The 20,162-nt window shown below is 39.8% G+C and overlaps 1 protein-coding gene across 2 annotated transcripts in view; it reads left to right on the forward strand.

Moving 5' to 3' along the window:
* NPR3 (natriuretic peptide receptor 3) overlaps positions 1-20,162 on the forward strand; it is a 68,320-nt gene that overhangs the window by 39,297 nt on the left and 8,861 nt on the right. For both annotated transcript variants that reach the window (XM_059173739.1, XM_059173740.1), the window contains exon 4: positions 16,844-16,979. In XM_059173739.1, coding sequence (XP_059029722.1) covers positions 16,844-16,979 — 136 coding nt within the window. The remainder of the gene's footprint in view (positions 1-16,843; positions 16,980-20,162) is intronic.

The following is a 20,162-nucleotide window of genomic DNA, read 5'->3' on the forward strand; positions in this document are numbered from 1 at the left end:
ACCCTTTTTTTACTTCCTTGGATCCCCTTTTCCTGACAATTAAAAACATGTTTGCTAGGATAAAATTTCACATTATTTTTTCTCTTCCTCCTGATATGTAGATAACATTGTGGAAATCTCACATTAGAGAAGTGATACTAGACTTTGAAGGAAGAGGCTGATATCCTTGGGACTATGTCCCCTTTGGGAAGGTGCCCTGCTTGATAAGAAAGTTAACACTGATGATGAAGGTGCTGGTTTGGAGTTAGGAGATTTTAGTTTTGGTTGTAGTTCTGTCCTTGTATCTGCATGGCTTTGAGCGAATCAGGCAACTGTTATGGGCTTCAGTTTCGCGTGTATGCTGGTTGGACTGTATAAACTCAATTCCCTTCAATCTGTGGAATTTTGTAATTCTCTGATTCTTTTGGGCTATACCCAGGAGTTTCTTCTATTGTGGCCAATATATTTTTTGAGCTTGATGTTATTCTGCTTTTCAAATTCTTGGGGCTACTGCCATGATTCAAAATCATGACACATCTGCATCTAGAATACTCTGTTTTGGTAAGTTTCTTAAGAGTATCAAGTCTCCTCATATTAGCAGAGTATGTTAGCTCTACATGTTTTTAAAAAGTAATAGAGAATGTTTTAATTGCCCAAGGGAATGAAACAATATTCTTAATGAGATAGACTTAGAAAGACCAATCTCTTCAAAATGCATAATAAGATGTAGCATGAGTCAACCTGGTGAAGACTATGGGACATTTCTTGAAATTTGAAGACTTAAACTGAATTCTCAAACTGTAGACCTGAAGGCATACTTTCAGGATAATTACAAGGATGACTATTTTTCCTGGTAGTTAGTAAGCATATGAAACTCATTATTTGCATAGTTTCCAAAGACTGTCTTAAAATGTATCCCAGAATGATTTAGATAAGTTCATTATGATGGATTCCAAATGGGACTGAGAGCATGTTGGTCACTTGGTGTGTTGCCCTATTCTTTTAGGTTGATATTTAAGATTTTTAAAAGTCCAGGGCGCCTGGGTGGCTCAGTGGGTTGAAGCCTCTGCCTTCAGCTCAGGTCGTGATCCCAGGGTCCTCGAGCCCTACATCGGGCTCTCTGCTCCACGGGGAGCCTGCTTCCTTCTCTCTCTCTCTGCCTGCCTCTCTGCCTATACTTGTGATCTCTGTCTGTCAAATAAATAAATAAAATCTTAAAAAAAATCTATAAATGTCCTTTATAAATGATTGATTTAAAAATTTTAAAAAATTTTGATTGATGATAGGAAACGCAGAACTTGACCAGACAAAGCATGAATGTTGACCGGATTGTTATCTATTTTCAGATATTCTGGTAGCACCAACTGTGGAATATTTCCACTATTCTGGCTTGAGTTGTTCATTTAGGGAATTGATTAATAAAGAAAACTTTTTATTGTGGGAAATTTCAAATATACACAAAAAAAGAGTGCGGTATAGTGAAGCTCCATGTCCCCATCACTCAGCTTCAACAATTACCAACTCATTTTAATTTTACCTATAAACTTGCCTGCCTTCACTTCTGACATCTGATAATTTTGAATCAAATCCAAGGCATTCTCATTTCATCTGTAAATATGTTAGTTTGAATCCAAAAGATAAGACTCTATTATTTTTACAAGTATACAATACAGTATTGTTAACTACAGTCACCATGCTACACATTAGATCCCTAGAACTTACTCATCTTATAAGTTTCTACCTTTTGACTAATATCTCCTGGTTTCTCCCACCCCCAGTCCCTGGCAATCCCCATTCCACTATCAGTTTCTGTGAATTTGACTTTCTTAGATTCCACTTATAGGTGAGATCATAGAGCATTTCTCTTTTTCTGTCTGGTTTATTTTGCTTAACACAGTCACCTCTGCGTTTATCTATATTGTCACAAATGGTAAGATTTCCTTATTTTTTATGGCTGACTAACATTCCATTGCATATCTACCAGTTACTTTATCTATTAATTTATTGATGGATACTTAGGGTTTTTTTTTAAATGTTTTGGCTATTGTGAATAATGCTGCAATCTACATGCAGATATCTCTTCAAGATACTGATTTCATTTCCTTCAGACACATACCCAGAAGTGGGATTGCTGGATCATACAGTATTTCTATTTTTCACTTTTTGAGGAATTTACATACTGTTTTCCATAATGACTGTACCAATTTACATTCCCACATATGGTGCACAAGTGTTCCCTTTTCTCCATATTCTCAGTTGTTATCTCTTGGTTTTTGTTTTGTTTTAAAAAATTTTTTTAAAAAGATTTATTTATTTATTTGAGAGAGAATGAGAGAGAGCAAGCTGGGGGAGATGCAGAGTGAGAGAGAGAATCCTCAAGCATACTCCCTGCTGAGCATAAAACTCAACACGAGACTTGATCCCAGCACCTTGAGATCACAGCCTGAGCTCAAATGAATTCTTAACCAACTGTGCCATCCAGACACCCTGTTTTGTTTCCTGTTTTTAAATAATAACCATCCTAAGAAGTGTGTAGTGATATCTCATTGTGGCTTTGATGTACATTCCCCTGATGGTTAGTGATCCTGAGCATCTTTTCATGTATCTGCTAGCCATCTGTATGAGCCCTTTGGGAAAAATGTCAATTCAGGTCCTTTGCTAATAATCTCTGAATGAGATTATTACCATTATTTGCTGTTGAGTTGTATGAGTTCCTTATATATTTTGAATATTAACCTCTAAACAGATAAATGGTTTGCAAATATTTTCTCCTGTTCCATATGTTGCCTTTTCATTTGGTCGATGTTTCCTTTGTTGTCCAGAAGCTTTTTAGTATGGTATGGTTCTACTTGTTTATTTTTGCTTTTGCTGCTTCTGCTTTTGGTGTCATACCCAAAAAATCATTGCCAAGACCAATGTCCAAGGACCCTTTTCCCTATGTTTTTTCCTGGTAGTTTTCTAGTTTCAGCCTCACATTTAAGACTTTAATCCATTTTAACCACAGTGACATACCACCTCACACCAGTTAGAATGGCTAAAATTCACAAGTCAGGAAACGACAGGTATTGGCGAAGATGAGGAGAAAGGGGAACCCTCCTACACTGTTGTTGGGAGTGCAAGCTGGTGTAGCCACTTTGGAAAACAGTATGGAGGTTCCTCAAAAAGTTGAAAATAGGGGCACCTGGGTGGCTCAATGGGTTAAAACCTCTGCCTTCGGCTCATGTCATGATCCCAGGGTCCCCGAGTCGGGCTTTCTGCTCAGCGGGGAGCCTGCTTCCCTTCTTCTCTCTCTGCCTGCCTCTCTGCCTACCTGTGATCTCTGTATGTCAAATAAATAAAAAAAAAATCTTAAAAAAAATGAAAATAGAGCTACCCTAAGACCCAGCAATCACACAACTGGGTATTTATCCTAAAGATACAAATGTAGTGATACGAAGGGGCACATGCATGTAAATGTTTATAGCAGCAATGTCCACAATAGCCAAACTATGGAAAGAACCTAGATGTCCACCAACAGATGAATGGATAAAGAAGATGTGATACACACACACACACACACACACACACACACACGCACACGCACACATGCACTGAAATACTATGCAGCCATCAAAAACCTAAAATCTTGCCATTTGCAATGACATGCATAGAACTAGAGGGTATTATGATAAGTGAAATAAGTGAACCAGAGAAAGACAATTATCATATGATCTCACTGATATGAAGAATTTGAGAGGCAGGTCATGGGGGCTAAGGAGGGAAAAAAATGAAACAAGATGGGATCAGGAGGGAGACAAACCATAAAAGACTCTTAATCTCACAAACAATCTGAAGGTTGCTGGGGGGTGCGGAGGTAGGGACAGGGAGGCTGGGTTATGGACATTGGGGAGGGTAGTACTGTGGTGAGTGCTGTGAAATGTTTAAGCCTGTACCCTGCAGCAAATAATACATTATATGTTAATTTTTTAAAAAAAGACTTGAATCAATTTTGAGGTGATTTTTGTGAGTGTTGTAAGATAGAGGTCCAATTTCATTCCTTTACATGTGGATATCCAGTTTTCCCACCAGACTACCCTTCACTATTGTGTATTCTTGGTTCCCTTGTCAAAGTTTAGTTGAACATATATGTGTGGGTTTATTTTTGGGCTCTTGATTCTGTTCTATTGGTTTATGTGTCTATTTCTACACTAGAACCATACTGTTTTGATTACTATAGCTTTGTAATATGTTTTGAAATCAGAAGGTGCGATGTCTCTTGCTTTGTTCCCTTTCCCAAGATTGCTTTGGCTGTTTCTGGTCTTTTTTGGTTCCCTAAAAATTTTAGGACAGTTTTTCTTTTTCTATGAACATTGCCATTGGAATTTTAATAGACATTGCATTGAATCTGTGGGTTGGTTTGGGTGCTGTGGGCATTTTAACAATATTATTTCTTCCTGTTCATGAACAGACAGGATACTTTCCATTTATTTATGTCTTCATCAGTTTCTTTTATCAATCTCTTATAGTTTTTAGTGTACAGATCTTTCAGTTCCTTGATTAAATCTATTCCTAAGTAGTTTGTTGTTTTTGACACAAGCACTCTTCTTATTTTTATTTTCATGAATTTGTTTTGCCCACTCTTAAATTCACCTCGCACATACTGTATGAATGGAATCATACAGTATATAGTTTGTGTCTGGCTTCTTTCACTCACATGCTGTTTTTGAGATTTTACATGATGTGCTTGTTGGCCTACTTCATTTTTGTGATCCATTTGCTGAAGCATTTTCCCAACTTTAAATGGAGTTATTTATCTCTTTTTATTGACTTGAAAAGTTCTTTTTAAATATTCTGAATATAAGTCAAATATATGTATAATGAATATTTTCTCTCAATTTTTCACTTTTTAATATCTTTAATGACAATTTTGACAGCAGAATTTTTTGTATTGAAGAAGTCTTTTTTTTTTAATGGTTAGTGCTTTTTTGTATTCTTTTTAAGAAAAACTTGCTAATCCCAAAGACACAAAGATATTCTGTTTTCTTTCAGAGCTTTATAGTTTTAAGCTTTTATGTTTAGATCAGTGATCCATCTCAAATGAATTTTTGTATATGCTGAGAGAAATCAAGTTTTAGCTTTTTCCCATTTTTTAAAATCATTTTGTCCCATCACCATGTGTTGAAAAGATTCTGTTTTTCCCATTGCGAATTGCTTAAGTGACTTGGTAAAAATTCAGATAACGATATAAGTTCTGGATTTTGGACTCTTTACTCTGTTCCATTACTCAATTTGTCTGTATTTATACCAGTTCTGTACTGTATTGAATACTGTGGCTTTACAGCAAATCTTGAAATCTGATAATGCAAGCCCTCTAATTTGCCTTTCTCTTTCAAGGAAGTTTTGCATGTTCTAACTTCTTCCCTTTTTCTATATAAATTTTAGAAACAACTTCTCAATTTCTAAAAAAAAACAACCCCCCCCCCAAAAAAAAACCTCCCTAGGATTTCTTGATTTGGATTGTATTGATCTATAGATTAATTTGAGGAAGAACTGACATGTTAAAAACATTAAATCTTCTAATCCATGAAAATGGTATATCTCTCCATTTATTTGATTATCTTTAATTTTTCTCAGTAATGTTTGTAGTTTTCTGTATAGAGGTTCTGCATATCTTTGATTAAATTTATTGCTAATAATTTTATGTCTTCTGAAGCTGTTGTAAGTAGAATAAAAAGTCATTTTCAATTTTTTATTGGTAGAATATAGAAATGGAGCTGTTTTTTGTATATTGACTTTGTATTGTTTCTGTTCTTTAAATTGAAATATTTACTGTTGATCTATCTTTTTGATCATGGACTCAATCTGCTTTTAAACTTAAGTAGTGAATATTTCTTTTTTCGATACTGCAATTTTCAATTCTAGAATATCCACTTCTTCTTTCTAAAGCTTTCATTTCTCTGCTGATTCTGTGTTTGGTCATTCTTAAAGGTCATCTTTTTCTTCAAGTCTTTGAATGTATTTATAATAGCTGCTTTAAGGTTCTTATCTGCTAATTTCAACATTTGCATCATTTCAGGGTTACTTTTTTATTTGCTATATTCTTGACTATAGATCATTTCTCCTGCTCCTGAATGTTTAGTATTTTTTGAGTTGGTGCTGGATGTTGTGGATAATATGTTATAGACTGTATTCAGTTATGTTCCTCTGAAGAGCAATTTTTGTTCCAGCAGGTAGTTAAATTACTAATTACTTTGAACTTTTGGAATCTTGGTTTTATTTGTTCTTGAGGTGACTCTGCTTTGGTTTTGTTTTAGTTTTAGGATGAATCATTAGTCTCTTGTGATAGCCTTTACTTCTAAGGTGTGGCCCATATAGGGTTTTACTAGAAAGGCTGAGATATTTCCCAGGTTACGAACTCCCAACATTCTTCTGTGCAGAAGGTGGAATCTATATGTTCCTTAGCTTCTTCAGCTTTCCAGCTCTTGCTTTCTACTGGACTCCTTGGTGTCTTTTCTCTATGTGTGCATTTTAAGAATCAACTAAGGACAGCAGAGTTTATGAATAGATTTGAGTGCTCCTTTCTCTGTGGCTCTCTTCTTCCCTGTATTTACTACCTCATTGTATGTCTTTAGGGTCATCTCTGAACTATATCCTCTGACCTCTAAAGCCAAGAAGGCTTTGACGTTCTGCTTGAATCCTAGGTTGAAAAAAATCCTACTTGAAACCCCATGTCTCTTGGACAAGGAGTACTCTTAGAGGATACTCATATGCATTTAGTTCTCATGAAATACGGTCCCTTTTTTTCAAGAATCAACACTCCCATATTTTCTCCCTCTTTTTGGTCATTTCCCAGTGTCTTCAATTAGTTTTATTTTTTAAAATTTTTATTTAGAGGGTCTAATTGTTTTTTTAAATCTTAATCTGATATAAACTACCCTACCACTACTGGAGCTCTCTCTTTAAAAACAGAATTATAATGCTATAATGCTATAATGCTGAAAATTTCTAATAATTCCTTAATTTCACCAATAAGCAATGTTCAAAACTTGTAGGGAATTTTCTTGTGAGGAAGATAATATTTACTTTTCTGTGTATATGTATGTGTTTGTAGCAAACTTTATGGAAAAAAATTTCCTAAAAGAGAAAAGCTCACTCACTGGCTAAGAATATATTGATAGTTTCAGCATGCACATCATGCATTGGTGTTAAGATCTGGAAGTCTTTCTCTTAGTAGTAGCTGCTGAATCAATTTTATGGCGATCTCAACTACATCAAACCCAGCTATGGGTCTGTGTGAAATTATATGAAAAAGGCCTTTGAGCAGCTAAAATTGGCATATTATCTATTAATTTTATCATAGTAGAATCTATCAAATCCTACTCAGAAACTGTTTACCCCATTTTAAATGTAGTTATAAGGAATTTTGTGATTTCTTCCACCAGTTTACAGAACATTAGTAGTATAAAGTCTGAGAGGGAAAGATGGCATCAAGAAGGGCAGAGTGAAAGTAGCAGGTAGTGACAGGTGACAGTGAAGTCAACTCAAGTGAGTACTGTTTCTGTGTTAGATGCAGGGCTAGATCCCAGAGAAACTAAGATACCTACCATATGGTTTGTGCATCCAGCAACTTGTGTAATGTCAGAGTATGGAGGCATGCAAATGTATAAAATAGACTGATCAGTGAGATGATACGAGTTTGTACTAGGTACAGTTGTGGAAGGAAGGAGGACTTGGGTAGTTCAGGAAAAGATCCAGCAAGAACAAGTTTGAGTGGCTCACAGAACGTTTATGTGTCCATTAGGATGCTGGGAGGAAATAAAAGACACATTGAAAGGAAATGAGAGAGACCTCAGTGAAGGGACAGTTACAAATTTATGTGTGGAGTTAAGGAAGATCAACAAAAGATGGCAGAGAACTTCATGGCCTGCATATGTGGGAAGCTGTTACAACCCCTAGACCAGAAAGGGCAAGAGGAGGGAGAGGTTACTAGCACCCATAAGGCTTGTGGCAGTTGGGGAAAACCACCTGTGACATCTGGTGGAGGAGTGCATCTCCTGACATCTTGACCTTTATCTCCTTCTACCCTCTCATCTGCTGAAGCAACCAGAAGCCAGGGGACAAGGAGACCCAGTTGAGTTGTCCATATATGTCATCCTCCCAGAGCACAGCTAGTTGAAGAAGGGTGGGAGGTGGATCTGGAGGAGGTAACCTGAGAACATCCAGTAAAGTTGAGTAGCAGTTTGCTTTGCATGAGACAAGGCTCATGGGGAGTGCATTCCAAGCCCAGGGGCTAATGTGTAAAGGTACCTTATGGCATGCTCAGAGAATCCAAGAAATTTTGTAAGGAGTAGCACATAGAGTTCATTTGGGAGTGTGACTAATCATGAAGAGCCAGCAAGGAAGAAGTGAGAATGTCTAGAAACATACAAGTCTGGTGACGGCATTGTATAGAGAGCCCAGTGCACTTTTTTAATAGCAAAAAGGCTGCTGGACTGCCTCTTGTCATAGCCTTACATATGGAGAATAATAATAAGTATATCACATGTAGCATACTTATGCTATCAAGGCAGGATGCATGTGGCTAATTTAGAATGTATGTGGTTCCACCCAAGAATATTTCCATCGAGGGGCACCTGGGTGGCTCAGTGGGTTAAGCCTCTGCCTCCAGCCCAGGTCATGATCTCAGGGTCCCGGGATCGAGCCCTGCATTGGGCTTTCTGCTCAGCAGGGAGCCTGCTTCTGCCTCTCTCTCTCTCTCTCTGCCTGCTTGGGATCTCTCTCTCTCTCTCTCCCTGTGTCAAAAAAAAAAAAAAAAGAATATTTCCATCAAAAGTATTTATATTATTCAAAAATTTTGATACTTAGAGAAAAAATATTTAAGAACCTGGAAACTTTGCTTATATGTAACATCCTTTCTTTGGGTAGCTGGTAGCTGGATAGATGAAGCTTTGTTACATTTACTACTATTATTTATCAAAGTCATCATACTTCACATTGAGTACTAGTTAGAAATACATTATATCAGTAGCTCTTTTATTACCTGATTTGGTTGCTGATATATTTGGAACAGATTAGTCTCTGAAGCAGGACCCTCATCCTTTATGTCCAGCTTGTTTAGATGCCCTTTTGGCATAACAGGCCTTTTTATTCATTGCTGGGGCAAGGTCAACTTTATTTGAGTCCAGGATTTAAATTTTTTTTTTTAAGATTTTTATTTATTTATCAGAGAGAGAGGGGGAGAGAGCAAGCACAGGCAGACAGAATGGCAGGCAGAGGCAGAGGGAGAAGCCAGCTCCCCGCCAAGCAAGGAGCCTGATGTGGGACTCGATCCCAGGACGCTGGGATCATGACCTGAGCCGAAGGCAGCTGCTCAACCAACTGAGCCACCCAGGCGTCCCTGAGTCCAGGATTTCTCAGAAATCCTGATCTACTTGATCTGAATCATGTTGTATTAGCTCTGGTTTAAAGATTGAATTAAGAGTTGAGGGACAATTAGCTTGTTGCCTCATGTCCCTTCTCCTCCTTTCTTCTTCCACCCTCTGTCTTCCCATTCCCTCTCCAGGTTTGGGTTTGGCTTCTCCATCATGAAGAATTTTGTCAGTCTTAGTCTTCTCTTTATTACTCTTATGGTTCTTTCCAGTCTACATACTCAACTTGTAGAGCTATCAAGTCAATTAAGAATAGAAACTAGAGCACAAAGCTGTTTTCCAGTATTAGTTGGCTGAACATATGTGTCAATAGGATAAATGTTATAACTAGGCAGTCCTGGTTTGGAACCCTACTAAGAACTTGTCCATCCAACATTTTCTGGAATCTTGACCCCATCCATTGACCAAGATATCTCCATTCTGTTAGAGTGTTAGTTAGAGTTTCTTTCGGGGATAATAACAGTGCCTATCTATGAAGGTTTTGTAAAGACTTAATATAATAGAACTTAAGTGTTTACATAGCTCCTAGTAGCACGTAGAAGATTAATAAAAGTTAGCTGTTATAATAATTACCTGGCATTAAAGAGAACGGCTTGATTTTGTCAATCTAGCATTTTGTAAACTTGCTATTTCTAGAGTCATCCTTTAACATTTTAAGGTATGCTGCTACTCTATGGAATACATTTTGGGAAACTCTGAATTAAGAATGGAACAAAATTAAGCTTTTGACTATTCATAGTGATTGAATAAATCAGTAATACTTGAACTAGGAGTGGGGGTTCTGGATCTTAGCTCAGTCCTTACCATATGTTGAAATTGCTTAAAGAAAAAGAGAGATGTTTCATTTTAAGATACAAGACAGAAATGACAAAAGTTCACCCCTTTGCCCCCAAGGAAAAAAAAACCTCCAGAGCCTGGATTTTTGCTTATCTCTTCCTTGCCATCACATCTCCAGATGACTCAAGGGAAGTGGTCTGAAATTCTCAGGCTGTTTAAAAGGATGTCATCAAGTTGGAGAAATTAGAATTTACATGTTCCTTCTGATTTTGGCCTTTCAGAAATAATGAAGCCAGAAATTGTCCTCCCGTGTTTCCCTGTCTCCATCTCCCTTTGCCCTCTTCTTGTCTTGGGTCGGCCTTACCTCCTGGAAGTGAGGTACTGTGAGGCACTGCAGGCCACACAGGGTTCTGCTGTCTGACTGAGCCCTTCCCCCACTGGATTTTGGTATATGCATTTATCCATTTCAACATTGTGCCTGATAGGACCACATAACCCTGGGAAGAGAGGCCAATGAGTATCCAGAGCTGTCTGTGGGGGTTGGGTCATCAAGCTTTCCAGAGGCACATCTGTCTGGTGGGGCACTGGTGGGATATCAAGGCCAAGGCCAGACATCCCTCACTTGATCATCTGTAAGACAGGGACAATTATGTCATTATGTATGTGCATTTCTCAGCAAAACCTTCAAGGGTAATGGGTGATGAGAAGCATCCGGATATGACGTGAGCGTGACACATTCAGAGGGCAAATATATCAGATGACTGAATTCTCTGCATGAGCAGGGGGGATGTTTCTGAGTCACTGGTCATTTGCTTGTGCTCCACAGCCAGCAGTTCAAAGAATCGAATTCCATAGAGTCCTCCTCTGCCTTGTTGCTTCCTACAAGGCGGCCCCATGTGGCTTTCCTTGCTGAGGTGTGTTTGTGTAAATGGATGCCAGATGCCAGCACTGTGGTGCCTGCGCTTAGCCTTCACGGCTGCTGCAATCACTGAAAGGTCAGCCAGTTGCTGTAGCATGGGAGGGATCGTAACTTGACTTAATGATCTTCCCAGGACTGCTTTTGTTTAACGATCCATTCTGTGTTGAGAGAGGGGGAGGGATAGAGAGAGAGAGAGATAGATAGATAGATAGATAGATATTGAGAATCTGCTTCTATCTGTAGGCAGCCATAGTCTAGGCTGTAAGACCCGAGTTAATCCAGGGTAGGCATTGTTACAGGGGTGGATCTGAGCCCAGGATAGGACAGTCATTTGGGAAACTTAGGGCAAACCCCTATCCCATGTAAGTCATAACTTGAATATAGGGAGGAAGGAATCTGACAGACATGATGGCAATGCTTCAGTCAAGCACACAGCTGGGCCCTGGCTCTCTCCCTGATGTGCTGCCTTACTGTTGTTAGTAAGACTCTTGACCTTGGCATTTCCTCAGAGTTCAACTCGGATAAGGATTTAGATTTTCAACTTAACTTTCCTCAAGGCTAAATTAAGCAAGTGACCAAGTGTGAATTCCATGAAGGCAGGCCCAGTAGAGAAGATCAGGCATTGGAGTGTCTGCCAGGAAGAATGAGAACTCCTTCTGGTGTTGAAGAAGTATGGTGTCACTTGGTTTATGGAAATCTTTGCTTTTATCCTAAATTATAGATTTTTAATTTTATGATTCAACAAAAAGTTGAATTAAAATGAAATCTCAGTTTTTATTACAAGGAGACCACTTGTAAAGTGTTCATCAGATGCATAATATACTTTAACCTTTGACCTATCTGTGCAGCATGCCAAGGCCATTTTTTTCCCCTGTGCATGATTGACAGGGGCCCAGTGGGTCAAGATAAGTTTCATTTAAAGATCTTATTATTAATATAATTATTAATTATAGCTGTCAGGCTGTCATTGTTCCTGCTATGATGGAGAAAGGGCACATCTTAGACCCATCTCTTTTCTTACCTTGTCACCATAAAAATTTCCATTTCCTCAGGCACATGGGTGGCACAATTGGTTGAGTGTCCCAATTTTGATTTCAGCTCAGGTCATGATCTCAGAGTTGTGAGACTGAGCCCCATGTTGGGCTCTGAGCTCAGTGCGGAGTCTGCTTGAGATTCTCTGTCCCTCTTCCTCTGCCCCTCCTGCTTGTGCTCTTTCTTTCTCTCTAAAATAAATAAATAAATCTTTAAAAAAATTTCCATTTACCTCATCTCCCCTTCAACTGAATGAGAGGTTAAGGGTCATGTCTTTTTCAAAAGCCTCTTGAGAAATGTTACCCAACACCCTCAGTTTTCCTCATTTGCACTGGGAACCATTGGTTTGTGGTAAGGAAGATAGAACCACTATGTGATATGCTTGAATTATGTGAATGCCACAAGCAAAATCCCAGGACAGCATAGCCTTGCATTTAACTTTGGTAGCTTTCTCTCAGGAGCCTCCGTCTGAGAGCTTTACAGGCTTTCTCAGATATCCAGATGAACCGGGGAGCTAGATGACTGTTGTGTTATTCACTCTCACTTTACAGAACAGCTGAGGCTGAGGCATGCAGCATACTTTGCTTGCTTGCTTGTTTGGAACTCAGGCATTAAGGAATTCATCTATGAATTTGCTCCTCCAAAGAGAAATGAGAAAGACTCCACTCACCATCACAGATAGGAGCCATGTCATGTATGACAATTCTTGATGATCATTTAAAATATAACAAGCTTTTCCCATGATAGAGGATTTAAGAAAACCAACCAACCCATGCTAGTAGACATGGCTGATATGTGCTCTCAGAGAGGAAGGCCAGGGGCAAAATGGCGTTCCTTCATTTGGAAAACCCACTGCTGGCCAACCAGAGAGGGCAAAATCAAGAGAATGGAGACGAAAGGATGAGACGGTTAGTGCCAGCAGACTACCTTGTTTTGGGAAACCTCCCAGAATGAGTGAAAGATGATGAGTGACTTCCATTTTTTTAAATGATAGATGCTTTATTTGATACATAGCACAAGCAATTTTTACTCTGAAGCTCGCCCCTCATTGTGGTCTAATTCATAACTTTCTTGTGTAGAGGCTATCTGTGTGTTTTTGTTTTTGTGTTGCTGTGGTACTATTTGGTTGAGGCTGTAAACTCTTAGGGCTCACGAACTATATTGTTCAGCATCTAGAAGGAGAATGGCTGTGTTTAGGAATTTGATTAAGACTTATGGGATGCCTGGTGGCTCAGTCGGTTAAACGTCTGCCTTTGGCCCAGGTCACGATCCCAGGATCCTAGGAGAGAGTCCCTTGTTGGGCTCCCTGTCAGTGGGGAGCCTGCTTCTCTCTCTGCCCCCCTCTCTCTCCTCCTCTGTTCTCTCTTGCTCTCTCTCTCTCAAATAAATAAACAAAAATCTATAAAAAAAAAAGACTTATGCCTAATGACAGTAAGGAAGAGTTTTTTGACTAGAAATGGTGCTCAATACTGGAATACTCAGGTAAGGGAATCCTATTTTCTTTGATTAGTAACAATAGCATGATTTGTCAGTCAGGACTTTGAGGTTCAAATTTTGTCATGACCAGAGACGAGGGGACATACCAGATGACTTTGTTCCTTTTAGCCTGGGGTCAAGTGAAAATGTTTCAAAGGCAGCTTAGTACTCTGGATTTTTTTCTCCCTTAGTAAATTTTTTTTTTTTTTTTTGCATTTGCAATTTTCAGTGTCTATAATGTGCTAACGGGCTTTCCTCCCATTTAAAAAACACGTGTGGATGTGAGAATGTTCTCCTCGAGAAAAGATGGTCTCTAGGGTTTTGCTTCTGGCTTGAGGTTCTATGAGGTAGGTGTTATGAAACCTCCCCCGCAGCAGGCTGGGGGTGGGGGTCAGCAGCTCTCCTGCTAATTTTGTCAGGAAAGGGAAACACTCAGCCACTTTGAGGAGAAAGAAGGTAAATTTTGTGATCCATTTGCAAATCAAGATAGAGTGAGTTTTCAGATCCTATGTTCAGACACGTGTTCAGAACCTATCTGTTCTCTTCTACCATCAAACCTGGTAGGAAAAGTGTAATTCAAGATTACGTTTCTCAGCCGGATAATTTGAGAGTGTAAAGGGGGCAACTGAGTTAGAAAGAGGAGTAAGGAAGGAGTAAGGAAGAGGAGGGGCCAGAAGGCAGTTGGAGCTGGAGCGTATGTCCTGTGCTTCGGGTCGCCAATGGCAGCATGAGACCCTAGGTTAGGATGTTGTGAAGGAATCAGGAGGAGGAGGGAGAGAAGTGGGCAGCTGATACCCAGTAGCTGGTACTTTACAGTTTAAACAGGGGCATACTAGGCTCCCCAGGAACCAGGAGTACAGAGGGAACAACCCTCCGTTAGAGAGTACAGGAAGACGGGTGGTTCTAAAAGGAAGGAGAGGATTAGACCAGAGCTTTTTTAAGGTGTCTTGCATCTTCCATATTCCAAGGTTCTGGGATTTCCTTTTGTAGAAGGCTGAGTTTTATATAATTATCAAAGGGAAGATAGATTTATCTTTTGAAAAAAATTTTTAGCATGGCCTGAGAATTTACACAGCTTAAGTCCACTTATTAAAACTCTAACTCATCAGCATGCACACTTTCTCAAGCCAGGATGACTTCATGGCATAAGTGAAAATTTCCTATTCCTTTGGAAAACGAATTAGCATAGCCATAGCAGAAAATTATCTTTGACCAGGAGATGTTATTTCTGTATCATTCTTTGCCTAAGAAAATAATGACTCTGTGACTTAAGCTTGATGAGTAAGAGTAAAAGCCAATGTCTACCATTTGTTTTAGTGGTCCCAGAAAGAGTTTCAAGAGGTTTTATATGCACTAATTCATTTAATCTCCAGAAGAGCTCTGTGGGATGAATAGGTACTAAACCCTCATTTAGCCAGTAAGGAAAATGAACAGTAGAGAGATTAAGTAATGTGTCATGGCCAGGATTAGATTTTGGGTCCATCAGGTAACTCTGAGCTTTTCTGTGAACGAATATGCTTCCTCCTTCTCTCTCCTAGATGGTCAGTGGAATTGACCAGTGTGGGCTGCATGCTTCATGATTAGGCAGAATTAAGGGTGTGACACTCTGGAAGTAAGAGAACTGATTGGTATGTTAAAACATGAGCAAGGAGCCTTAGTTTTCATTAAGTGTAAAATGGGTCCATAAGATATATTATACCGTAAGTAGATCACTTATTTTCTGACTACTGTTATTGGGAATTAAAGACTAATCAGGATCCCTCGTTTATAATTCTCTATATGTAGACAATAAGAACACCAAAACCTAACAGCGAGTACTGACTCTGTCAGGCACTGTTGGAAGTCTTTCATATATATTAATTCCTTGAACCTACGAGCAACCCCATAAGTACTAATATTTTCCAGAGGGGGAAAACTGAGGCCTAGAGTTGTGGAGAAACACATCTAGGAGGTGGCAGAGCTATGCAGTGAGCCCAGGCCATTATTCTAAACTGCCTCTGGCACTGGGCTTTGGCAAATCCAAAATATTTGCTTCAGTTACAAGAATAGGACTCACTGTGCTTACGGATGGGATGAGGCCAACGAGTACTGGACATTGGGCTATGTCTTCTGTGAATGTTTGTGTATTTGAACCAGGTGATGCAGGTCAGTTGTGTCTCCCTTCATCCGGGATCTTTTCCTAGGGAGGAGGCATAGAATGCCTCCTTGCAAAGACTCACAGTGGTCATCCATGGGGTGCCGAATTCATTTTGCTTCATGGCATTCCACTCTTGACACTTTTTCCTGAAATAAGAAAACTTGTTCTGATTTTTGGTTTTTTGTACTTCTGTACAGAATTTGTAAGCTCCTCAACTTCAAGATTGTATTTAATCATTTCGTGTTTAATGAGTGTTCAGTGAGTTTAAATATGGTATCAGAGCTTTTAAATGGTGCTTATGGAATGAAGCAAGTCTGAGAGAAATTAAACAGCTTCCCCAAATTCACATGAAGCTTAAGTTTCTCAAGGGCAAGGACTATCTTACTTGATCCAGGACTTAGCTGGGATAAACCAGTGGTGCAAGCCTATTTCAATTCCTGTTGTTAGAGCTTGAGCGGGGGGAGTGGTCAAAAGGTAGGGGGGGGGAGTGGTCAGAATCACAGGAACCACTAAGAACACAAACTGGAAAGAGAACAGATGCCATTGCCAGTGGAAGAGAGGACACAGATGCCAGGCAGGGAGAAATGGCAGTGCCCCCTTCTCTTTAAATCCTTAATACCAGTGCTAGAGTAGGCTTTCAATAGTATCTGAAACTAAATGGATGGATCTGTGCTCTTCTTTTAGTCAGTGTCACATGCAGAGCATGTAAAGGTCATGGGGACTGTTAAAGTTGGCGAAGACCTCATGGGGGAGGTTGGACTTAGGTTGGTTTGAGGTAGAGAATAGAGGTGAGGAAGGAGGGGTGCAGCTATGCAGGGTGATCTTTGGGCAAAGGCAGATATACTTGGAACAATCAACCTCATTGACTTCTACAATTTCCTCAACTTCTGTAATATCTTGTCTGCCCTCCAGATTCTTGAACTGAGGAAGGGTTTTCCTCACTAATCCAGTGCCAGGAAAACTAAGGCACGATTCTTGTTAGCTACCCTTCTGCCCATCTCTGCCACTGTTTGTGGACCTTGAGTCTAACTTGTTAACTGCTTTGATTTGCTTACATTATTCATGAATGTTGAGACATTGGTGTCTGGGCTCACTCAACCTGAGTTTCTTTTCCAGGTTAACATGTTTGTTGAAGGATTCCATGACGCCATCCTCCTCTATGTTCTGGCTTTACATGAAGTACTCAGAGCTGGTTACAGCAAGAAGGATGGAGGGAAAATTATCCAGCAGACTTGGAACAGAACATTTGAAGGTGAGGATTCGGTCTGTAAGACAACACCACTCTGTAGGTGATCCAGTTGCTTCTTCCCTGGTTCTACTTTTCTCTCTTACACCTGTGGGACTTTGTCCGTTTCTTGTTTTTCACATCTGTCAAGTAAGGATAGTAGGTCAAGATCAACCCACCTCACAGACTTGTTGTGAACACTAAATGAGATAAAGCTTGTGAAAGTGCTCTGACAGAGTCCCACTGACACACGAAGTGCCTCATTTCTGTCTGGTTGTTAGATAACAATTCTACGCTTCTTCAAATTAAATTTATCACAAGGCTCATTCACAACAAATAATCAGTTTGTGAAATGTTCTGTGATCAGTTTTAAAAGAAATAATACCAGATAAACATTCGTCTGTTCAATCCTGGGTGGTTTGAGATGATAAGCAAGTCCAATCAAGGTCTGTGATTTTATTTTATTTTTATTTTTATTATTTTTAAAAGATTTTATTTATTTATTTGACAGACAAAGATCATAAGTAGGCAGAGAGGCAGGCAGAGAGATTGGGGGAAGCAGGCTCCCTGCTCCGAGGACCCTGAGATCATGACCTGAGCTGAAAGCAGAGACTTCTGACTGAGCCACCCAGGTGCCCTTTTATTTTAGTTTTAAGATGGTGACTATCATCTGTGGCTTTCTTAAGAACAGAGGAGTATAAGAACCATGCCAAAAAAATGGCCCATAATCTCATCACTTGAACAACCTCTGTTGACAATGAAAAATTGTATAAGAATGAGATTACCCTTGGCTGGAAAAGTTAAACAGTACAAAAATGTACAAAATGAAAAGTGAAAGTTTTCCTTCCCGCCCTAGTCCCCTCTCCCTAATGTAAACACTATTAACAATTTCCTGTAAGTCGATCTAAAAATATTTTGTGCCTTCTCCCGGCACATATGCATTTGTATATCTTATCAAAAAACGTATACAAAAGGAATCGTATAATGTATGCCACTCTTCATCTCAGCTTTTTTTAACTTGTGTGCCAAGTAAGAGAAATTTGCCATATGAGCACTCATAGATTCAGCACATTTTTAAATGGTAGTTCCACATTTTTCGACCATGTGGCTCCTCTTGATGGATACTTCAATTGTTTACAGTTTTTGCTGTTACACAAAATGCCATCACAGGCATCTTACACATCCTGATGAATATTTTTGAGTGCATCCAACAGGGAACATTTCTAGTCATGGGATATCTGGGTCAAAATGTATGTTCGTGCCTTTTAAATTGCATTAAATATCACTGAATATCTTCCATAAAGGTCTACTAGTCTAAATTCTTGCTAACAGCCTATACGGTGCTGGTTTCCTCTCACTTCACTGACACATTCAAGGGAAATTAACATAAGACTCAATGAGAGTGACCCAGCTGCTGAAGCCATGCAGCTGTCAACTTCATATTCATTCAGTCGTTCATTCATCCAATAGTCTTGAGCACCTACTACATGCCAGGCACTGTTCAAAGCAAAGAAGATTTAGCAGTCCTCCCTGCAATTAACTGAGCTTTCAGGGTCGTGGGGGGTACTGGTGATAAACATATAAATACACCATTTCAGGAGCTATAAAATAAAGCAGGGTAGGGAGATAGAAAGTGACAGGAGGGGGTGAGGAGATGGCTAATTTAAAGAACATGGCCAGGCAAGGTCTCTGAAAAAGTTGCAGGTGAGTAGAGATGTGAGAGAAGTGGAAGAAATTATGTAGGTGTTCAGGAGGGAACATTCTAGACAGAGCGGCAGACACAGAGACCTTAAGTGTGCCTGCAGAGAGAGTGTTGAGTGCTGAGGGCAAAGAGGCCTGTGTAGTTGAGCATAGCACATGGGGGGCCGTGCATTAGGAGCCCCAGTCTGACAGGTAGTTGGGGCCGGATCACGTCAATGTGGAAGGTTACTGAGGTCTTTCACTTCCACCCTGCGTGAGAGAGAAAGCCACCAGAAGATTTTGAGGGATGTGATCTTTCTGGAGTCTTTAAAAGGGGTTCCTTATGGGACTGTGTGGAAAATAAAGTGTAGTATGCTGATGGGTATCATTTAAAAACCCCTGATACGGAATACAGATCGCTGGACCAGGGGTCAGGAGGCCTGCGTCCAAGTCACTGACTCAGTATTTTGGTTTCTCTTTCATTCCCCGTACGAAGAGGTCGGGCTAGCTGATGACCTAGGGGGGCCCGTCCAGTCCTGCATCACACCAGCTCTTCCCTTGAGCCCTTCTACAGTTATTTGCAGTTCAATGAAGGAAATTTTTTGGTGATGGGAACAAGTACTGTCAAGCCTGGATTTGGGGTCCATATGTATATTTTTTCATTTGGGACTTCAATGCACTCCATGGCCTCGTCCTGTCCTTGTTTATTAGAAATGGCAGGACAGTGCTGAGGGGTCGTGTTCCAGCTGTCTGGGCAGTAGCTATGGTGACAATTGGATTTAATTTCTCCTGGGTGGCTTTAGCAAATGCCGCATCTTACTCGAAACTAGAGTGACATTTACTTTAACTTTACACAGATTGGAGGACGTGAACCAATAAGCCTCTAGGATTGTCTTGCTCAACTTCTGACTGCTTCAGTTGAGGATCTGGAATCAAATAGGATAATGCAGGGGGCATGTTAGGACAGAGTCAAATTTCCCAGAAGTTGTGCCCAATACACTGAGAAACTGGCGTGTGTGGACACAACCTCGGTCGGCCACATCCCGTTCTTAGCTGTTGCTCACTTCATGGTGTGGTCATTTGTTCTTGGGCTTCTGAAGGAGGTTGTTAAGGGAAGGGCAGGTGCCCACAAGGGCTGGAATGAAGTTTTGTCTAGAGGGCATGGACGAAATTTTCCCATAGCTCATCCTGATGCTTCCATTCTAGGACTAGGTCATACCGGCAATGATACAGTTCCGTCCAAAGTTAGAATCTTACCTGTGAAGATACTTGAAGCCAATGTAAAGACAACTGAAGCCAACTGAACTTGAATTGTTTGGAAAGCCCATCTTATTTGCTAAACAATCAATCTGAGGGTAGTCCCCAAGAGAACTCTGAGAAATGGTCATTTCGTACATGGCCATTAAATTGTCAAGGGAAAAATACTCTGGATGTTATTTGACAAATTTAGATTTTATTACCGTGAAACCTATGACCATCTCTCAAGGCTCTTAATAAATGGCCTGGGAAGAAGCTGAATTTCCTCTCTGT

Source organism: Mustela lutreola, chromosome 5 (assembly GCF_030435805.1).
Source record: "Mustela lutreola isolate mMusLut2 chromosome 5, mMusLut2.pri, whole genome shotgun sequence".
Lineage (NCBI taxonomy): Eukaryota > Metazoa > Chordata > Mammalia > Carnivora > Mustelidae > Mustela > Mustela lutreola.